The following is a 15,217-nucleotide window of genomic DNA, read 5'->3' on the forward strand; positions in this document are numbered from 1 at the left end:
AAGTAAAACCAGCTCTGGATGGACTTCTATTGAATACTTCTATCACTGACTGGGAAGAAGTTGGTGATGAGCCTGGGGTAGGGCTATGAAACACAAACAGAAGTAAAACTCAGCCACTCCTAGGAATATCCAGCACATGTTAGCTGTGGTTAATAATGACTTAGCTTTTGGTTCAATTTTTATTCATTAAATGTTTCACCTGGAAAGTAGAAGGGCCTATGAGAATGTGCTAATTATCTCCCAGGGCCGTTAGTCAGAGCCAGGGTTCATGGAGGCCTCATACAGTCCCAAGTGAAGCCAACTCTGTCAGCCAGCCAGAGGCAGTCCATGTAAGGAAAGACCAAGGCCTGCTCTGACCTGGGGCCCCGCAGTTCCCGCAGCCAGCCCCGGGCGCTTGCCATGCCCTTCCCGCCTGGTCTCTGGCTGATGCCCATAGGTGGCATTCACCAAAGACAACATCTGGGTTTGGCAGTTGTGCAGATAACGAGCAATTAACTCTACATTATGAGAGAATTCCCTCTGTAGCTCCAGCCCCTTGGAAGCTGGAGCCCTTCCCCTACACCAGAGACCTTCCAATCGGTGCTCACCCCGGGGGAGCCTCAGGCTTCCCTGGTTGCTGTCTGGCAGCCTCTAGGCTCTGAGCTTTATCCCTCCACTGCTCTCAGTGCTGGGCTCTGTGTGTCCACCGAGGTGTGTGTCCTAGAAGCTAAGCAGCCCTCCCCCTCCCCTTTGCATAGGACACTGATACCTCAGCGGGCTTTTGGAACAAGAAAAGCCAGGCTCCCGGCCCCTTCCAGAGAAACATCTAAGGTTCAAGATGAGACTCTCCTCCTGTCCCCAGTTTGTGTTTCTTCTGAGTCTGCTCAGAGATCAAGTGAGGAACAGGCACCTCGCGCTGTACCCACAGAGCACTGGCCCCGCTCCCAAGCCTCCACACCCCACACACACTTGTGTTAATACAGGTTCACAAATTCACACCGCCCCATGCATACCCAGGTATACATACACACACTTGCCCACATGATCTCATCCTCTGACCCCTCCTCATTAATGCATGTGCACTGGCTAAAACACAGCCTGCACAAGTGCACATGTGTATCTGTGTCCTATCATGCACACACATTCCCATGCATGTGTACTCACCTAGACATACACCTTCCCTTCCCCAATAACATGCCCTTGGTCATGTGCATGCAGATGTCCAGGCCGTGCCAACTTGCTCATGTTCACACACATGTGACTACACACACCTGCTTACCAGCACATGCTCCCACGACCAATATGCTTCCTCTCACCCTCCGGACCCCTGACCTGTTGGTTTTTCTGTGTTGCAGTCTTTCCGAGAGCTGGATGACAGCAGCAGCGAGTCCAGTGACCTTCAGCTGGAGGGCCCCAACTCCCTCAGGGTCCTGGATGAGAGCCTCACAGACCTCCAATCAGAAGTCAGGCCCCTGGTTTTCTTTGACCTCAAGATTGACAATGAAAGTGGGTTCTCTAATGACCATTCCCACCCCTTTCTAACTTAGTCTCTAGGTCCCCAAGATAAGTACAGGCAGAACCATCTGCAGGGGCCAGGAGAGCCCTGAGCTCTGGCCAATGGCCACAGCCAGAGAGTGGGGAGCAAGTGCGCACTGCATCTCCCCTGGGACTCCCGGGCGTCCCGTTCCGTGGTTTGACCAGCGCCTGACAGTGTGAGGCAAGCGCCGCCAGGAGTTCACAACTCTGAGGAGTGCTTCTCTTCCATAGAGGGCCTTGGGACGGCACCTGTAAACAGAAACCCAGTGTTTGTAAAATAATCACTGCTAGAGACCAGCAATTCAAGCCAGGCCTTGGGCTGTGTGATTGCACATTTCTAGGTATAAGACCCATTCCACAGGGGGCTGCATGGGGAGGCCAACAGAGCTGAGGTCATAGAGAGATATGACCTCTCTCCCAGAAGCCCCTCAACTCCTGTAGAATTTGCTGAGGCCCTGCCTTATGGCACAGTCTCGGCCTGGGGCTGGCCCAGCCAGCCAGAAGCAGCAGGTGTGCCCACAGGACAGGGAAGGCACTCAGAGGCGTCACCAATGGCTCTGGCCACACTCTGAGTGCGGTAGATTGGGCAGGTGTGTTGTATGTCTCAGGGTTCCAACTGGCTGGGAGCCTTAGCTAAGGGATTGATGGGACTGGAGGCCAAAGGTAGGAAGTAGAGGGCTAGGTATAAACTGTGAGGGGTCTCAAGGGTAGTGGGGTGAGGCTGACAGAAGAGAGACAGGAGGGACCTGGATCTAAAGGGTTTGGTGAACTCCGAGGCAGGTGGCAGGGGAGGGGGAAGCTGGACTCGCAGCCAGTGAGCAAGGCATTTGAGGGCAGCAGACCTCCCAGCCTCTGCCTGCCTGCAGGCCGCTCTCTGTCCACTTCCCTCAGATCTGCAATGTGTAGTCAGCAGCTTCCCCTTGGGTTCTCCCAGCCTCTGCCTGCCTCAATCTGACCTCAAGATTGACAATGAAAGTGGGTTCTCTAGTGACCATTAGAGAAGACTTGAATCTTCAGAGCCGGGGGCAGAATTGCAAATGTTTGGAGGCTGATGTTTGGTTCCTGACAGCAGACCCCAAGGTGGGGTGTCTGGATAGTGGGTCAGCAGCCCTGGAGGTCCCCCAATCCCTCCCAGTGCCTCCCATGTCCCTAGGACCTCATCCTGCCCTTCTCTCCTGCCCAGCCCAGAAGATTAGGCAGCTGGCAGCCGTGAACCAGGAGAGCAGATTCCGGGTGCTCATCCAGCCAGCGGCCTTCAGCGTCTGCTCCAAGGCCGTCTCCCTGGAGGTGGGGCTGCAGCACTTCCTCCGCTTCCTGCGCTCCATGTGCCGGCCCGTCCTGGCCTGCTACAGGCTGTGGGGGCCCGGCCTCCCCGACTTCTTCCGGGCCCTGGAAGACATGAACAAGCTGTGGGAGTTCCAGGAGGCCATCTCCGGCTTCCTGGCCACTCTGCCCCTCATCCAGGAGCGGGTGCCCCAGGCCAGCAGCTTCAAACTCAAGAGTTTGGCCAAGACCTACCTGGCAAGAAACATGAGTGAACACAGTGCGCTGGCCGCTGTGCTGACCATGCGTGACCTGTGCCGCCTCCTTGAGGTCTCCCCGGGCCCCCAGCTGGCCCCGCATTTCTACTCCTTCAGCAGCCTGCAGTGCTTCGGATCCCTGCAGCCCCTGGTGCAGGCAGCCGTCCTGCCCCGGGCCGAGGCCCGCCTCCTGGCCCTCCACAACGTGAGCTTCACGGAGCTGCTGACTGCACACTGCCAAGACCCACAGGGGGGCTTGAAGAAGTACAGTCGGTATCTACAGGCCACCGCATCGCCCCCTGCACAGCCTGCTCTCAACTTGCAAGCTATGAGTGCCTACTTCAGAAGCCTGGTGGAAGGGCCAGCCTTGGCCGAGGGAGAAGGCATCTCTACCCCGCTTGCCAGCCACAGGTTGGCCCAAAGGGCGTCCCAGAACAGCTGAGATGAGGGGATGACTGACTTGGAATCTCTGGGGACAGAGGGATGTTGTCCTTCAGCCAGGCCCTGCCCATCACAGCATTCCCAGAACCTGGTCCCTAATACTCAGCTGACATTTGGTCCAGAATTAGGTCTTGTTCTCTGGGACCAAATTTCCCTTCTCTAAAAATCCCACAGAGAAGGTTTCAAGGCCAAGCAGCCACCCCCTGGAGCTACCAGATCCCTGATGCACCAGTGAGTTAACTCACCAGGCCGTTGGCCCCTCCCTTGCAGGAGCCAGAACCAGGGAGGTCCTGGGTGAAGAAACATGGCCTTGCCACTTTCTGTCCCTGTAGCTCCACCCTGACTCCCAGCCACTGCCCAGAGGACCTGCCAACAGCCCCCATGGACACCACCTGCAACACCAGTGGCCACACAGGTACTCAAAGTGCCTTTCAAACTAAACTGCCCCTCATGAGCTTGGGTTCTCCCAGCCTCTGCCTGCCTGCAGGCCGGCCCTCTGTCCTCTTCCCTCATATCTGCAGACAGAAGCTGCTGTGCCATGCCTGTCCCCACTCCCCTCCACACTTGCTTCCTTCCTCTTGGCCACACAAACACTCTCCTTAGGCCAGGCTTTGCCCACTTGGTCCTCAGGCTACTGACCCCTCTCAGCATGGCCCTTGGCCATGTCTGCACTGCCTGCCTCAGCCTGGCCAAGGAATGTCCTCTGACCCGGTGCTGCTCTCTGTGTAGTCCAGAGGCCCACACCTGGTTTCCCCTGATAGCCTCTGCCCCAGACCTCTGGAATTGGACTGGACTCTGAGGTGGCACCCAGCAAGCTGTATAGTTTAGCAGGCTGTCCAGGTGTTGCTGATGCCGACTGAGTCCAGCACCATTGCTGTGTAGACTGCACCCGAAGGAGAAGCAGTGTGGAGCAGCAGAGCAAGGCCTGACCCAGGATAAGGCCCCTTCCTGAGTCCCCTTGTCCCCACCTGTAAAACGGCTGCTTGGCCTGGATGGTCTGAGTCCCATTCAACCCTGCCATCCTGGGATTTTAAGAACGGGCAGCATGCCACTAGGCAGTGGACAGATGGTTTCACTCTTGAACCCTAGCCCCCGACCCTAAGCTAAGGTTCCCAGCCTGAGGGCACAGCAGGGCTCAGTAGCAGCACACTAGCAGGTCAGCCATCCATCCCTTCTGACGGGCAGAACCAGTGTCCCCTCCCCTTCCCATCCCTGTTCCTCGATTTTTGCTACTGGGATGCAGCCCAGACCCCCAGCTTCTACAGGCTCAGCTTTCACAAAGGTGAAGTCTGTGTGCACACACCTCAGCCCCCATCTTGTGGGTGCTCTGAACACCCATTAAGGGATTACACAGAATCTTGCTGCAGCAGCGAGAGCACTGGATCTAACAGTGAACTCTGATGCATTTACAGTAGGTGCTGCCTCTGAAGCTTGGCAGGAACAGACTGAGGGGAAGAGGGAGGAGGGGCCTGGGGCCCTGGGCGGGCTGTGATGCCATCATCTTGGCAGCCACAAGGCAGCCTGGGCCTGGACTGGGCAGTGCTCAACTAGCACAAGCCCAGCCCCACAATGCCTGCTACCTTCAGATGCGTTTTGTCACAGCTTTTATCATAAAGTCTGGTCTGCCCTCTCCACTTCCATAGCCTTTAATAAAGACTTGAATCTTCAAAGCCTCGTGCTGCCCACCCTAAAGTCACTGTGCAGCATCCTGTCTGGTGAAGGGGGTGCTTCCAGGCCTCAGGGAACTGTTCTTCGTAGGGACCTGTCAGGACTTAGCAGAGCAGAAAGCCCCACGTGGCTCACTGCTAAGGGCCTCACAGATGTGAACCCCCTATTCCAAGTGGGGAAATGAGCATGGACCTGCCCAGGATTATCTCCAAAGGGAGAGCCATGTGGGGGGAATGAAGCGCCAGCTTCAAGGATTACCCCTAGAGGGAGTCAGGAGCCAGACACCAAGGTCTGTTGGCACTTCACCTCTATCCCCTGCTGGGTAATCTTGTCCCCTGTCTGTGCCGGAGCCACAGGTGTAAAACGCTTGGCAGGTAGGGGAGACCTAGGATGTTAGCGATGTGTGACTAATGCGCTGCTGTCTTGGGTGTCCGATCAGTGCCTGCAGGGATTCCCGCGGCACAGGCAGCTAAGTGGGAGCCCTCCCCTGGCCTGGGTGAGCAGCCAAGTAATGAGCTTTGGTCCCTGTCACCGCCCTTAACCCCATCTCCCTGTCCCGGGTACCCAGATTCCAGCCCTGACGTTAGTAGTCTCTAAGAGCAAGCACAAACATGTCACCTGTGCCTCAGGTTTGAATTCTATGTCTGGTTTATCTATGTCAGCTAGCCATGAGACTGCGGGGCTTGAGGTTAGAACACCGAGTTTCAATCCTAGTAGCCTATGACTGGTCTGGTACGTCAGGCGCTGACTCTGTAAAATGGGGTAGAGGTCATTTTTACCTAATAGGATGTTATGTGAATCAATGAGAAAATGTTAGTGAAAAAAGCTCTTTAATATGTGGAGAATCACCAAATGTAAGATCTTATTTTACAGACAACTTAGATGACAGTGTTACTACTTTATAAGTTAGAAAAATAAACAGATATTAGAGCTCAGCAAGAAAAAGTACATGGGCGTGTCTTCAGAGGGATGAAGAATAAGATCTGGGACAGTTATCTGTCAGACCCTGGGTCTGAGGGAGCTGTGAAGGAGAGCAGGGAAGTCCACCTTGAAGTCGCTAAGCAGTAGCTGTCTCTGTGTCCCCAGTACACCCAGATGGGAGAACTCAGCCACACAGACCTGGAGCTGAAAGCAGACTTCCTGTGACAGCTCAGCACTGCTCCAGTGCCTCCTCCTGAGGCCCGAGGGCTCGCTCACATCCAAGAAAGTTCGCTTAAAAATTTGCTTTAACTCCAGCCTTGCTCTCCTACCTGCTTAACACCTAGCTGCTACCTGATTCCGGGCCCTGTGGTGCTCCTGCCCTACCCCTCCCCTCATCCAGCACTGGCCTGCCTCACTCCCATTCTTACTCCTACCCTAGACTCACTCTGACCCCTAGTCCCAACCCTGACAATACTCCATACCTCAGAGGTATCCTGCACTCTAAACCTCCCAGCAGGCCCAGCCCCTGCCCTGCTCCTGCCTCCTTCTCTGACTTCAGACTTATTTCTACCCCACCCCAAGTGCCCCAGCCCCTACACCTAGATTAAGAGGATCCTTTTTTTTTTTAATTTACCATTATTGTTGAAAGTATTATAGATGTCCCCACCTTTTTCCCCATTGACCCCCTTCACCCCACACATACCTCTCCCAGGCCTTTACCACACTATTGTCTGTGTATCATAACTTCCCTGGTTAATATCTCCCCACCCGCCTCCTCATCTCTGAGATTCATCAGTCTGTTCCATTGTTCTATGTCTCTGGATCTATTTTGTTCATCAGTTTATTTTGTTCATTAGAATACACATATGAGTGAAATCATGTGATACCTGTTTCTCTGATTGGCTTATTTCACTTAGCATGATACTCTCCCGGTCCCTCCATGCTGTCTCAAAGGGTAAAAGATCCTTTTTTACAGCTGCATAATATTCCATAGTGTAAACGTACCATAGCTTTTTTATCCACTCATCTTCTAATGGGCACTTGGGCTATTATCAGATCTTAGCTATTGTAAATTGTGCTGCTATGAACATAGAGGTGGATATCTCCTTTCTGATTGGTGTTTCTAGTTTCTTGGGATTTAGTCCTAGAAGTGGGATCACTGGGTGAAATGGGAGTTCCATTTTTAATTTTTTGAGGAAACTCCATACTATTTTCACAATGGCTGCACCAGTCTGCATTCCCACCAGCAGTGCACAAGGGTTCCCTTTTCTCCACATCCTCGCCAACACTTGTTTGTTGATTGTTGATGATAACCATTCTGACAGGTGTGAAATGATACCTCATTGTCCTTTTAATTTGCATCCCTCAGATGATCAGTGACTCTGAGCATTTTTCATATGTCTCTTGTCCTTCTATATGTCCACTTTGGAGAAGTGTCTATTTAGGTCCTTTGCCCATTCTTAAATTGGATTTTTTGTCTTCCTTTTGTTACGTTACATGAGGTCCTTATATATTTTGAAAATTAACCCCTTATCAGATGTATCATTGGCAAATATGTTCTCATGCAGTGGGCTCTTTTTATTTTGTTGATGGTTTCTTTTGCTGCACAAAACCTTTTTATTTTGATGCAGTCCATTTATTTCCGCTCTAGTTTTCTTTGCCTTAGGAGATGTACCAGTAAACATTGCTATGAGAGGTGTCTGAGATTTCTTTTTTTTTAATATATTTTCAATTATTTCAGAAAGGAAGGGAGAGAAAGAGAGATAGAACATCAATGATGAGAGATAATCATTGATTGGCTGCCTCCTGCACACCTCCTGGGGGTTAAGCCTGCAACCCGGGCATGTGCCCTGACCAGGAATTGAACTCCTGGTTCATAGGTTAATGCTCAAGCACTGAGCCACACCAGCTGGGCAGATGTCTGTGATTTTTTTTTTTTTAAATGCATATTAGATGTCTGTGATATTGTACCCTATGGTTTCTTCTAAGGTTTTTATGGTTTCACAACTTAGATTTAAGTCTTTTATCCATTTTTACTTTATTCTTTTGTATGGTGTAAGTTAGTGGTCTAGTTTCTTTTCTTTTTTTTTATGTACCTGTCCAATTTTCCCAGCACCACTTATTGAAGAGACTGTCTTTACTCCATTGTATGCTCTTGCCCCATTTTTCAAATATTAATTGAGTGTAATGGCTTGGGTCAATTTCTTGGTTATCTTTACAATTCCATTGATCTATATGCCTGTTCTTGTGCCAGTACTAGGTTGTTTTGAGTACAGTGGTTTTGTAGTATAACTTGATATCTGGTATTGTGATTCCTCCAACTTTGTCTCTTTTTTATCAAGATTGCTGAAGCTATTTTGGATCTTTTTTGGTTCCATATAAATTTTTGGAGTGTTTATTCTAGATCCATGAAATATGCCTTTGGTATTTTTGTAGGAATAGCATTGAATCTGTAGATTGCTTTGAATAGTATGGACGTTTTAATGATGTTTATTCTTCTAATGCATGAACATGGTATAGTCTTCCACTTGTTTATATCTTCCTTTATCTCTTTTATCAACGTCCTATAGTTTTCCAAGTACAGGTCTTTTACCTCCTTGGTTAAGTTTATACCTAAGCATCTTAAAATTTTTGTTGCAGTGGTAAAAGGGATTGTTGTGTGTTCATTTTCCTTTGTTTACAGGAAGTTTTTTATTTATTCCTTGATCTCTTTGGTAACCCATTCATTGTTTAATAGCATGCTATTTAACCTCCATGTGTTTAAATGTTTTTGAGTATTTTTACTGTAGTTGATTTCTAATTTCATTCCACTGTGATCTGAGAAGATGCTTGATATGATTTCAATCTTCTTGAACTTGTAGAGAGTTAGTTTGTATCCTAACATGTGATCTAACTTTGAAAATGTCCCATGTGGAATTGAGGAGAATGTATATCTGTAGCTGTCAACTAATTACATCTAATCCATTTTGTTGTTTAAGGTCACTGTTTCCTTGCTGAGTTTTTGTCTAGAAAATCTCTCCAGTGATGTCAGTGGGGTATGCAAGTCCCTTAATGTGATTGTATTGCTGTGGATCTCTCCCTTAAAATCCTCCAGAAGTTTTATTATTATTATTATTATTATTATTATTATTATTATATATTTGGATGCTCCTGTATTGGGTACATATATGCTTACCAGAGTTATATCCTTTGGTCGTATCAATCCCTTTAGTATTATGAAGTGACCTCCATTGTCTCCTGTTATGGCCTTCACTTTTAAGTCTATTTTGTCAGATATGAGTACTGCCACCCCAACTTTTTTTTTTTTTTTTCATTTCCATTTGCCTAGAAATTTTTTTGCGGTACTTTCACTATCATTCTGTGTGAGTGATAGTGAAAGTTCTGAGGTGTGTATCTTGTAGACAGCATATATATGGATCATGTTTTCTTATTAATTCAGCTACCCTATATCTTTAGATTGGCGCATTTAAGCCATTTACATTTAAGGTTATTATTGATAGGTACTTACTTGTTGCCATTCTTTTTCTTTATGCCTGTGTTCTTCTCTTTCTTTCTATTTCTTCTTCTTACAGTAGTCCTTTTAGCATTTCTTGCAGTGCTGGGTTTTTTGTTGCGTGTGGGTTTTTTGGTTTTTTGGGTTTTTTTTGTTTTTGTTTTTTTTTGTCTGTGAAGCTCTTTATTTCACCTTCCATTTTGAATGATAGCCTTGCTGGATAGAGTATTCTTGGGTCCAGTTCCTTGGTTTTCATTACTTTGTATACTTCATGCCACTCTCTTCTGGCCTGAAGTGTTTCTACTGAGAAATCAGCTGACAGTCTAATGGGAACTCCCTTGTAGGTAACTTTCTGTCTCTCTCTTGCAGCCTTTCAGATTCTTTCTTTATCTTTAATGCTTGACAATTTAATTATTATGTGCCTAGGTGTGGGTCTTGGGTTCATCTTAATTGGGACTCTCTGTGTTTCCGAACTTGAGTGCCTTTTCCTTCACCAGGTGAGGAAAATTTTCTGCCATTATTTCTTCAAACAAGTTCTCTATTTCTTTCTCATATTCTCCTTCTGCTGCCTGTATGATGTGAATGTTATTATATTTCATGTTGTCCCAAAGCTCCCTTAGACTCTCCTCCTGCTATTTATTTATTTATTTTTTTTTTTACATTTGCTGCTCTGAATGGGTGTCTTTTCTATCTTCTCTTCTAATTTGCTGATTCAGTCCTCATCTTCTTCTAGTCTACTGTTGAATCCTTCCAGGGTGTTCTTTGTTTCAGCTATGTCAGTTCTCATTTCCAATTGATTCTTATTTGTTTTTTCAGCTCTCTTTTCATGTTGGTGTAGCTCTCATTATATTAGTCCCTTAGATTGCTCATTAAATTGCTTGTAGTTTTCACTGAGTTTTTTTTGAGCACCTTTATTACCATTATTTTTGAATTCTTTATCTGACAAATTGCTTGCCTCCATTTCATTTATTTCCTTTTCTAGCAATTCATCCTTTTTCATTTGGGGGTTGTTTTTTAGTCTCCCCATTTTTGCTGTCCCTTTGTATTTGTTTCTATGTATTAGATCAAACTGCTCTGCCTCCCAGACTTTGTGGGTTGGTCTTATGTAGTAGGTGTTTTGTGGGACCCAGTGGTGCAGTCTCTTAGGTCTGAGCTGGGTGCTCTAGGAGAGCCCCTTGCTTGAGTTATTTGTGTCCTCCTGTTGTAGTTGGGTCTTGAATGTTATTGTCCTGTTCACGTATGGAATCTCCTCTCAGGCTGGTGGACCATGTGGCTCACCCTGGAACTGACCACATCATGCAAGCTGTTGTGGAGGTGCTGACTAAACAGAACAAAATACAATAGCAAAACACAAAACAAAAGAAACAAAACAAAAATATGCACAAGATCCCTACAGCACCAACAAAAGCAACCACCAGAGAAGAGAGAATTAGAAAAGAAAAAGGAGAGCAGGAATGACAGAAGAAAGGAAGAAAAAATATGAGAAAACAAAACAAACAAAAAAACACAAAAAGGGGGGGAGGGAAGAAAAAAGGAATAAGTAGTTGCAGAGCTGAAATAACATAAGACTACTGGGTTAGGGGAATAGGGGGAGGAAAATAGTTTAAAGCAAAGGAGAAAGAAAAGAAAAGGAAAATAGAGGAGAAAGCAAATAAACCCAACATAAGAAAAGGAAAAAAGATGAGAAACCAGGTGAAAAAGAAAAGAAATAAAACATTTTGAGTAGGAAAAGGGAAGAGGGAAGTTACATATATGAACAGAACAATAGAGTCTAGAATAATAACAAGTCAATATAGAAGATCGGTAAAGAAGATAAATTTTTTAAAAAGTAAAAAAGAGAAAGAAAAGAGAAGAGGGGGAGAAAAAGAAAGTGAAGTGGCGTTCCTTTCAGCAGAGTTTAGTGCCCCATGGAAGCTCCCTTTGCATCCTGCTCTTCTGATGACTGGCTGACTGCTCCGTCTGCCAATTCTGGGCTTCCCGTGAGGTGCGTGGGTGTTAACCACTATGAGAAACTGTCATCATTTGGCTTTCAGCAACCTGCTTGAAGCTTCCAGCGATCTTCAGTTCGTGTCTGTCTCCATAGGACTTGGCTGCACACAGGAGAGGCCAACCTGCCCTCTAAAGCAGGTTTGTTAGCAGCATGGGGCCCAGGGCTGGATCAGCGAACTTCCCCAGGTTCTCCGGGATCCACCTCTGCCCACCTTTGCCTGCTAGCCAGCTGTCAATCTTAATCACTCAAAAGTCTGTTTCTGAAAGGGCTTTGGGTGGAATTGGGAGTCTAGACGTCTGGGTCTCCTGTGAGAGGGAGGCACTGGTCAGATTTCAGGGAATGTGGTGTGTGTGTGTCCCTGTCCCAGAGCTACTCCTCTGCAAGTGGCCCAAAATATTAGTTTGCCCTGGGCTGGGTGGAGATCCTCGTATGCCGTCCGGTGGGATCAGCTGGAAACCTGGAGTTTCTATCAGCTCTCCAGGATTCTGGAATAGTGGGGTGTACAGCCCCTCCCTCAGTCCGATCACAGGTGCTCCCTGAGACTGCTCAACCCTCAGGCGTGGCCTCTGCTTCTGTTTCCTCCGAAAAGGTAAAAAGTACAGGGTGTGGCAGGCAGGGCTCCTGAAGGTGGGGCAGGCGGTAGCAGGTAGGGAGGGTTTTTCTTTTCCTGCCCTGCTGGCTACTGGGAGCAGCTAGTTCCTCTCAGGAAAAATGACCGTTTAGGTTTGGGGGTGTATGACCACATGCAGGATTTCTGGCTGCTGCTTTTCCACATCTCCCTGCAATACTTCCCACCCCAGCCTCTCCGTAGGCACTTCAAGTCCACACTGCCCTCCCTGGGATGGCTCATTCCTAGGATGTCTCAGTGTCAGCATGTCTTGCTGAACAGGGTGGACCACTGGGCATGGGGCAAGACCATAACCTTAGATGGCATTTAAGGTCGAATTACTATTATCCAAAGCCTCAGGTGAGTAGCTGCAAATGAAAACTCCTGTGCTCTGGGTTTAAAAAAAAGAAAGAAAACGAAACAGGCTTTCTCTCCCGCCAGCTCCAGTCTGCCAGCTCCAGACTGGCGGCCAGCAGCGCTGCTGCCTTTCACGCTGGATGTTTCACTGGCTGCCGGTCTCAGCTCTGGTGCTCCAGGCTGTGGTTCTGAGCCTGGGCTCTGGGCCTCTGTCTTCTGAAGGAACAGACCCTCCTATAGCCGAGAGCTCCCTCCTCACTCTCAGTCTGCCGCCCCTGGAGGTGGCTCAGCTCCTCTGGCAACCTCATCCTTCCTTCCAGTCTCCAGGTGTTTTCTGTCCTTCCTTGGTATAAGTCTCCTCCTCAGTTGAACCTCAGCTGGTAATTCCGGGTATATGTTCCTCGCTTTAGTTTTATTTTCAGTGTTAACATAAAAACCATTGAAACCTGTAAAGAATTTTTATAAGTTTATTTGAGCCAAACTATCGACATGTGCCAGGAAGCAGGACCTCAACGAACTGAGATAATGCTCCAGAGATTGGCGGGTTACATCTGTATTTATACATTGCAATCAAAGGAAAGGGACGCAGGTGGGTTACATGAAATCCATTGGTGGTAGATTAAGGAGGTGGGATAAAGCAAAGTGGCGGTGGGGGGGAGGGGCCCCTGGGATTGGATAAAAAGTAAAATGATGGACACGTACTTAGGTGGGTGCAGGAACAATTAACATAATAATGAAGGAATTTGTGGTATTTGTCCTGGCGCCCAGCACATTAGGTTGCACCCCAAGGGGTCCAGAAAAAGGGAAGTTACAAGTTACCCAGAGATTTCAAAGGGTATGTTATCATAGATGCAAAAAGACAGATAGACTCAGTTAAGGTAAAGGTTGACCTTGTCAGTGAAGATACCGGCCTAGGAGGTGACTACCCACCATAACTGCTTTTAGTTAAAGTTTAATTTCAGACCATCCTTTGTGGTTACTTTAGGTCTCTGAGTCTGCAAGGCTGCCATGCAGGCCTCCCCTGAGCTTGTCAGGTTAGCATGTGGCCCCTTTCGTCCACACCAGTCTGGGCCAGGTGAAAGAAAGGTCTGCCTATTTGGCCGCCATGCTCTCCTCTCTCTCACCTTTCTTTTTTTATTTTTTTATTTAAATATATTTTATTGATTTTTTACAGAGAGGAAGGGAGAGGGATAGAGAGTTAGAAACATCAATGAGAGAGAAACATCGATCAGCTGCCTCCTGCACACTCCCTACTGGGGATGTGCCCACAACCAAGGTACATGCCCTTGACCAGAATCGAATCCGGGACCCTTCAGTCCACAGGCCGATGCTCTATCCATTGAGCCAAACCGGTTTCGGCTCTCTCACCTTTCTTTTTTCTTTTTTCTTTTTTTTAATATATTTTATTGATTTTTTACAGAGAGGAAGGGAGAGGGATAGAGAGCTAGAAATATCGATGAGAGAGAAACATCGACTAGCTGCCTCCTGCACACCCCCCACCGGGGATGTGCCCGCAACCATTGTACATGCCCTTGACCGGAATCGAACCTGGGACCCTTCAGTCCGCAGGCCGACGCTCTATCCACTGAGCCAAACCGGTTTCGGCTCTCTCACCTTTCTTAACTCACAATTAAGGGAACCCCACAACTAGTAACACCAAATCAAAGAGTACACTGTGGACCCCACCCAGAGGGAAGTGGAACTGAGCTAGAGCTTCTCCCAAACTCCACCAGCAGAGGGAGCAGCAGCCCCACCGGGCCTGGTGTGGAGGCCCCGCTCTCCTGGGTGGGAACTAGTGGTGCATGGGCTTCTGGTGGCACAGAAGATGTCGTTAGGTAAATGGTGCTTGGAGGAACATTTTTAAAATGTTAATCATTCCTGGAATATACTTGCTCAGAATGATTCTACAGTGAGATTCTCTGAAGGTCTAATTTAAGGACACACATTAAGTAGCTATAAGATCAGAAGGAACAAAGGTATAGTAAAACTTGTGACTGTGGGAGTGAGTGACTTAATTTTGGAAATCCTGGGTTACCATTGGAATTAGAATGAGGATTATGGTTTGGAGGGGTGGGGAGTAAAGAGGCGGGGAGTCTGCGGGCTCAGAAGAGGGCTAGGGGCCAGGCAGAAATGAGGCCTGGGCCTGGAAAGATTGTGTGTGTGTGGGGGGGGGAGTAGGTAGGGGGTTGTTCCAAAGATTATCCCTCCCCCCAAAAAAGAATGAGGATTATGGCAAAGGTGAAGGCCCAGGTTAGAATTGGGGTAAGGATGGGGTGGGTTAGGCGTTAGAGTGAGGCCTAAAGTTAGGATTTGGGGTTATAATAAATTTAGGGTCATATTTGGTGATTAAGGCTAGAAATGAAGTTAGGAATTTAATTAGGAATGGAGTGAGAGTCACTTTTGGGGCCACAGGTACTTGTCACTTTAGCAGCTGTAGGCCTACAAGGGCGGGAGCTTCTGGGGAAGACCCCTAATAGCCACCCCAAGGGCAGTGCCCTGGCCCAGCAGCCTCTTCTAGAAGCACCCAGCAGGGATTCTGCCTGACTCACTGCCGAGGGTGAGGATGGGGTGCAAACGTCCAGTGAGAGCCTCTGGAAAAACCAGGTGACTAATGCTCCCAGATAACATGACTGAAAGATAATTATGCGCCAGACACGAGGTGTTTTCTCATTTAGCACAGGTGACCTCATTTAGTTTCCCCCAAT

The 15,217-nt window shown here is 48.0% G+C and overlaps 1 protein-coding gene across 5 annotated transcripts in view; it reads left to right on the forward strand.

Moving 5' to 3' along the window:
* PML (PML nuclear body scaffold) overlaps positions 1-13,073 on the forward strand; it is a 57,937-nt gene extending 44,864 nt beyond the window's left edge. Inside the window, exons 8-9 of one of the 5 annotated variants that reach the window (XR_013813418.1) lie at positions 1,335-2,490; positions 2,699-2,832. Coding sequence is in view for 3 of the 5 variants with exons in the window: in XM_079768853.1 (XP_079624979.1) it covers positions 1,335-1,485; positions 2,699-3,477 (930 nt within the window). In the remaining 2 variants the exon portion in view is untranslated. Of the gene's footprint in view, positions 1-1,334; positions 2,491-2,698 lie in introns of those variants that run through there. The other 4 variants (XM_079768853.1, XM_079768856.1, XM_079768857.1 and 1 more) reach the window with 4 other exon arrangements.
* The last annotated feature ends 2,144 nt before the right edge of the window (positions 13,074-15,217 follow it).

Source organism: Cnephaeus nilssonii (assembly GCF_951640355.1).
Source record: "Cnephaeus nilssonii genome assembly, chromosome: 4".
Classification (NCBI taxonomy): domain Eukaryota; kingdom Metazoa; phylum Chordata; class Mammalia; order Chiroptera; family Vespertilionidae; genus Cnephaeus; species Cnephaeus nilssonii.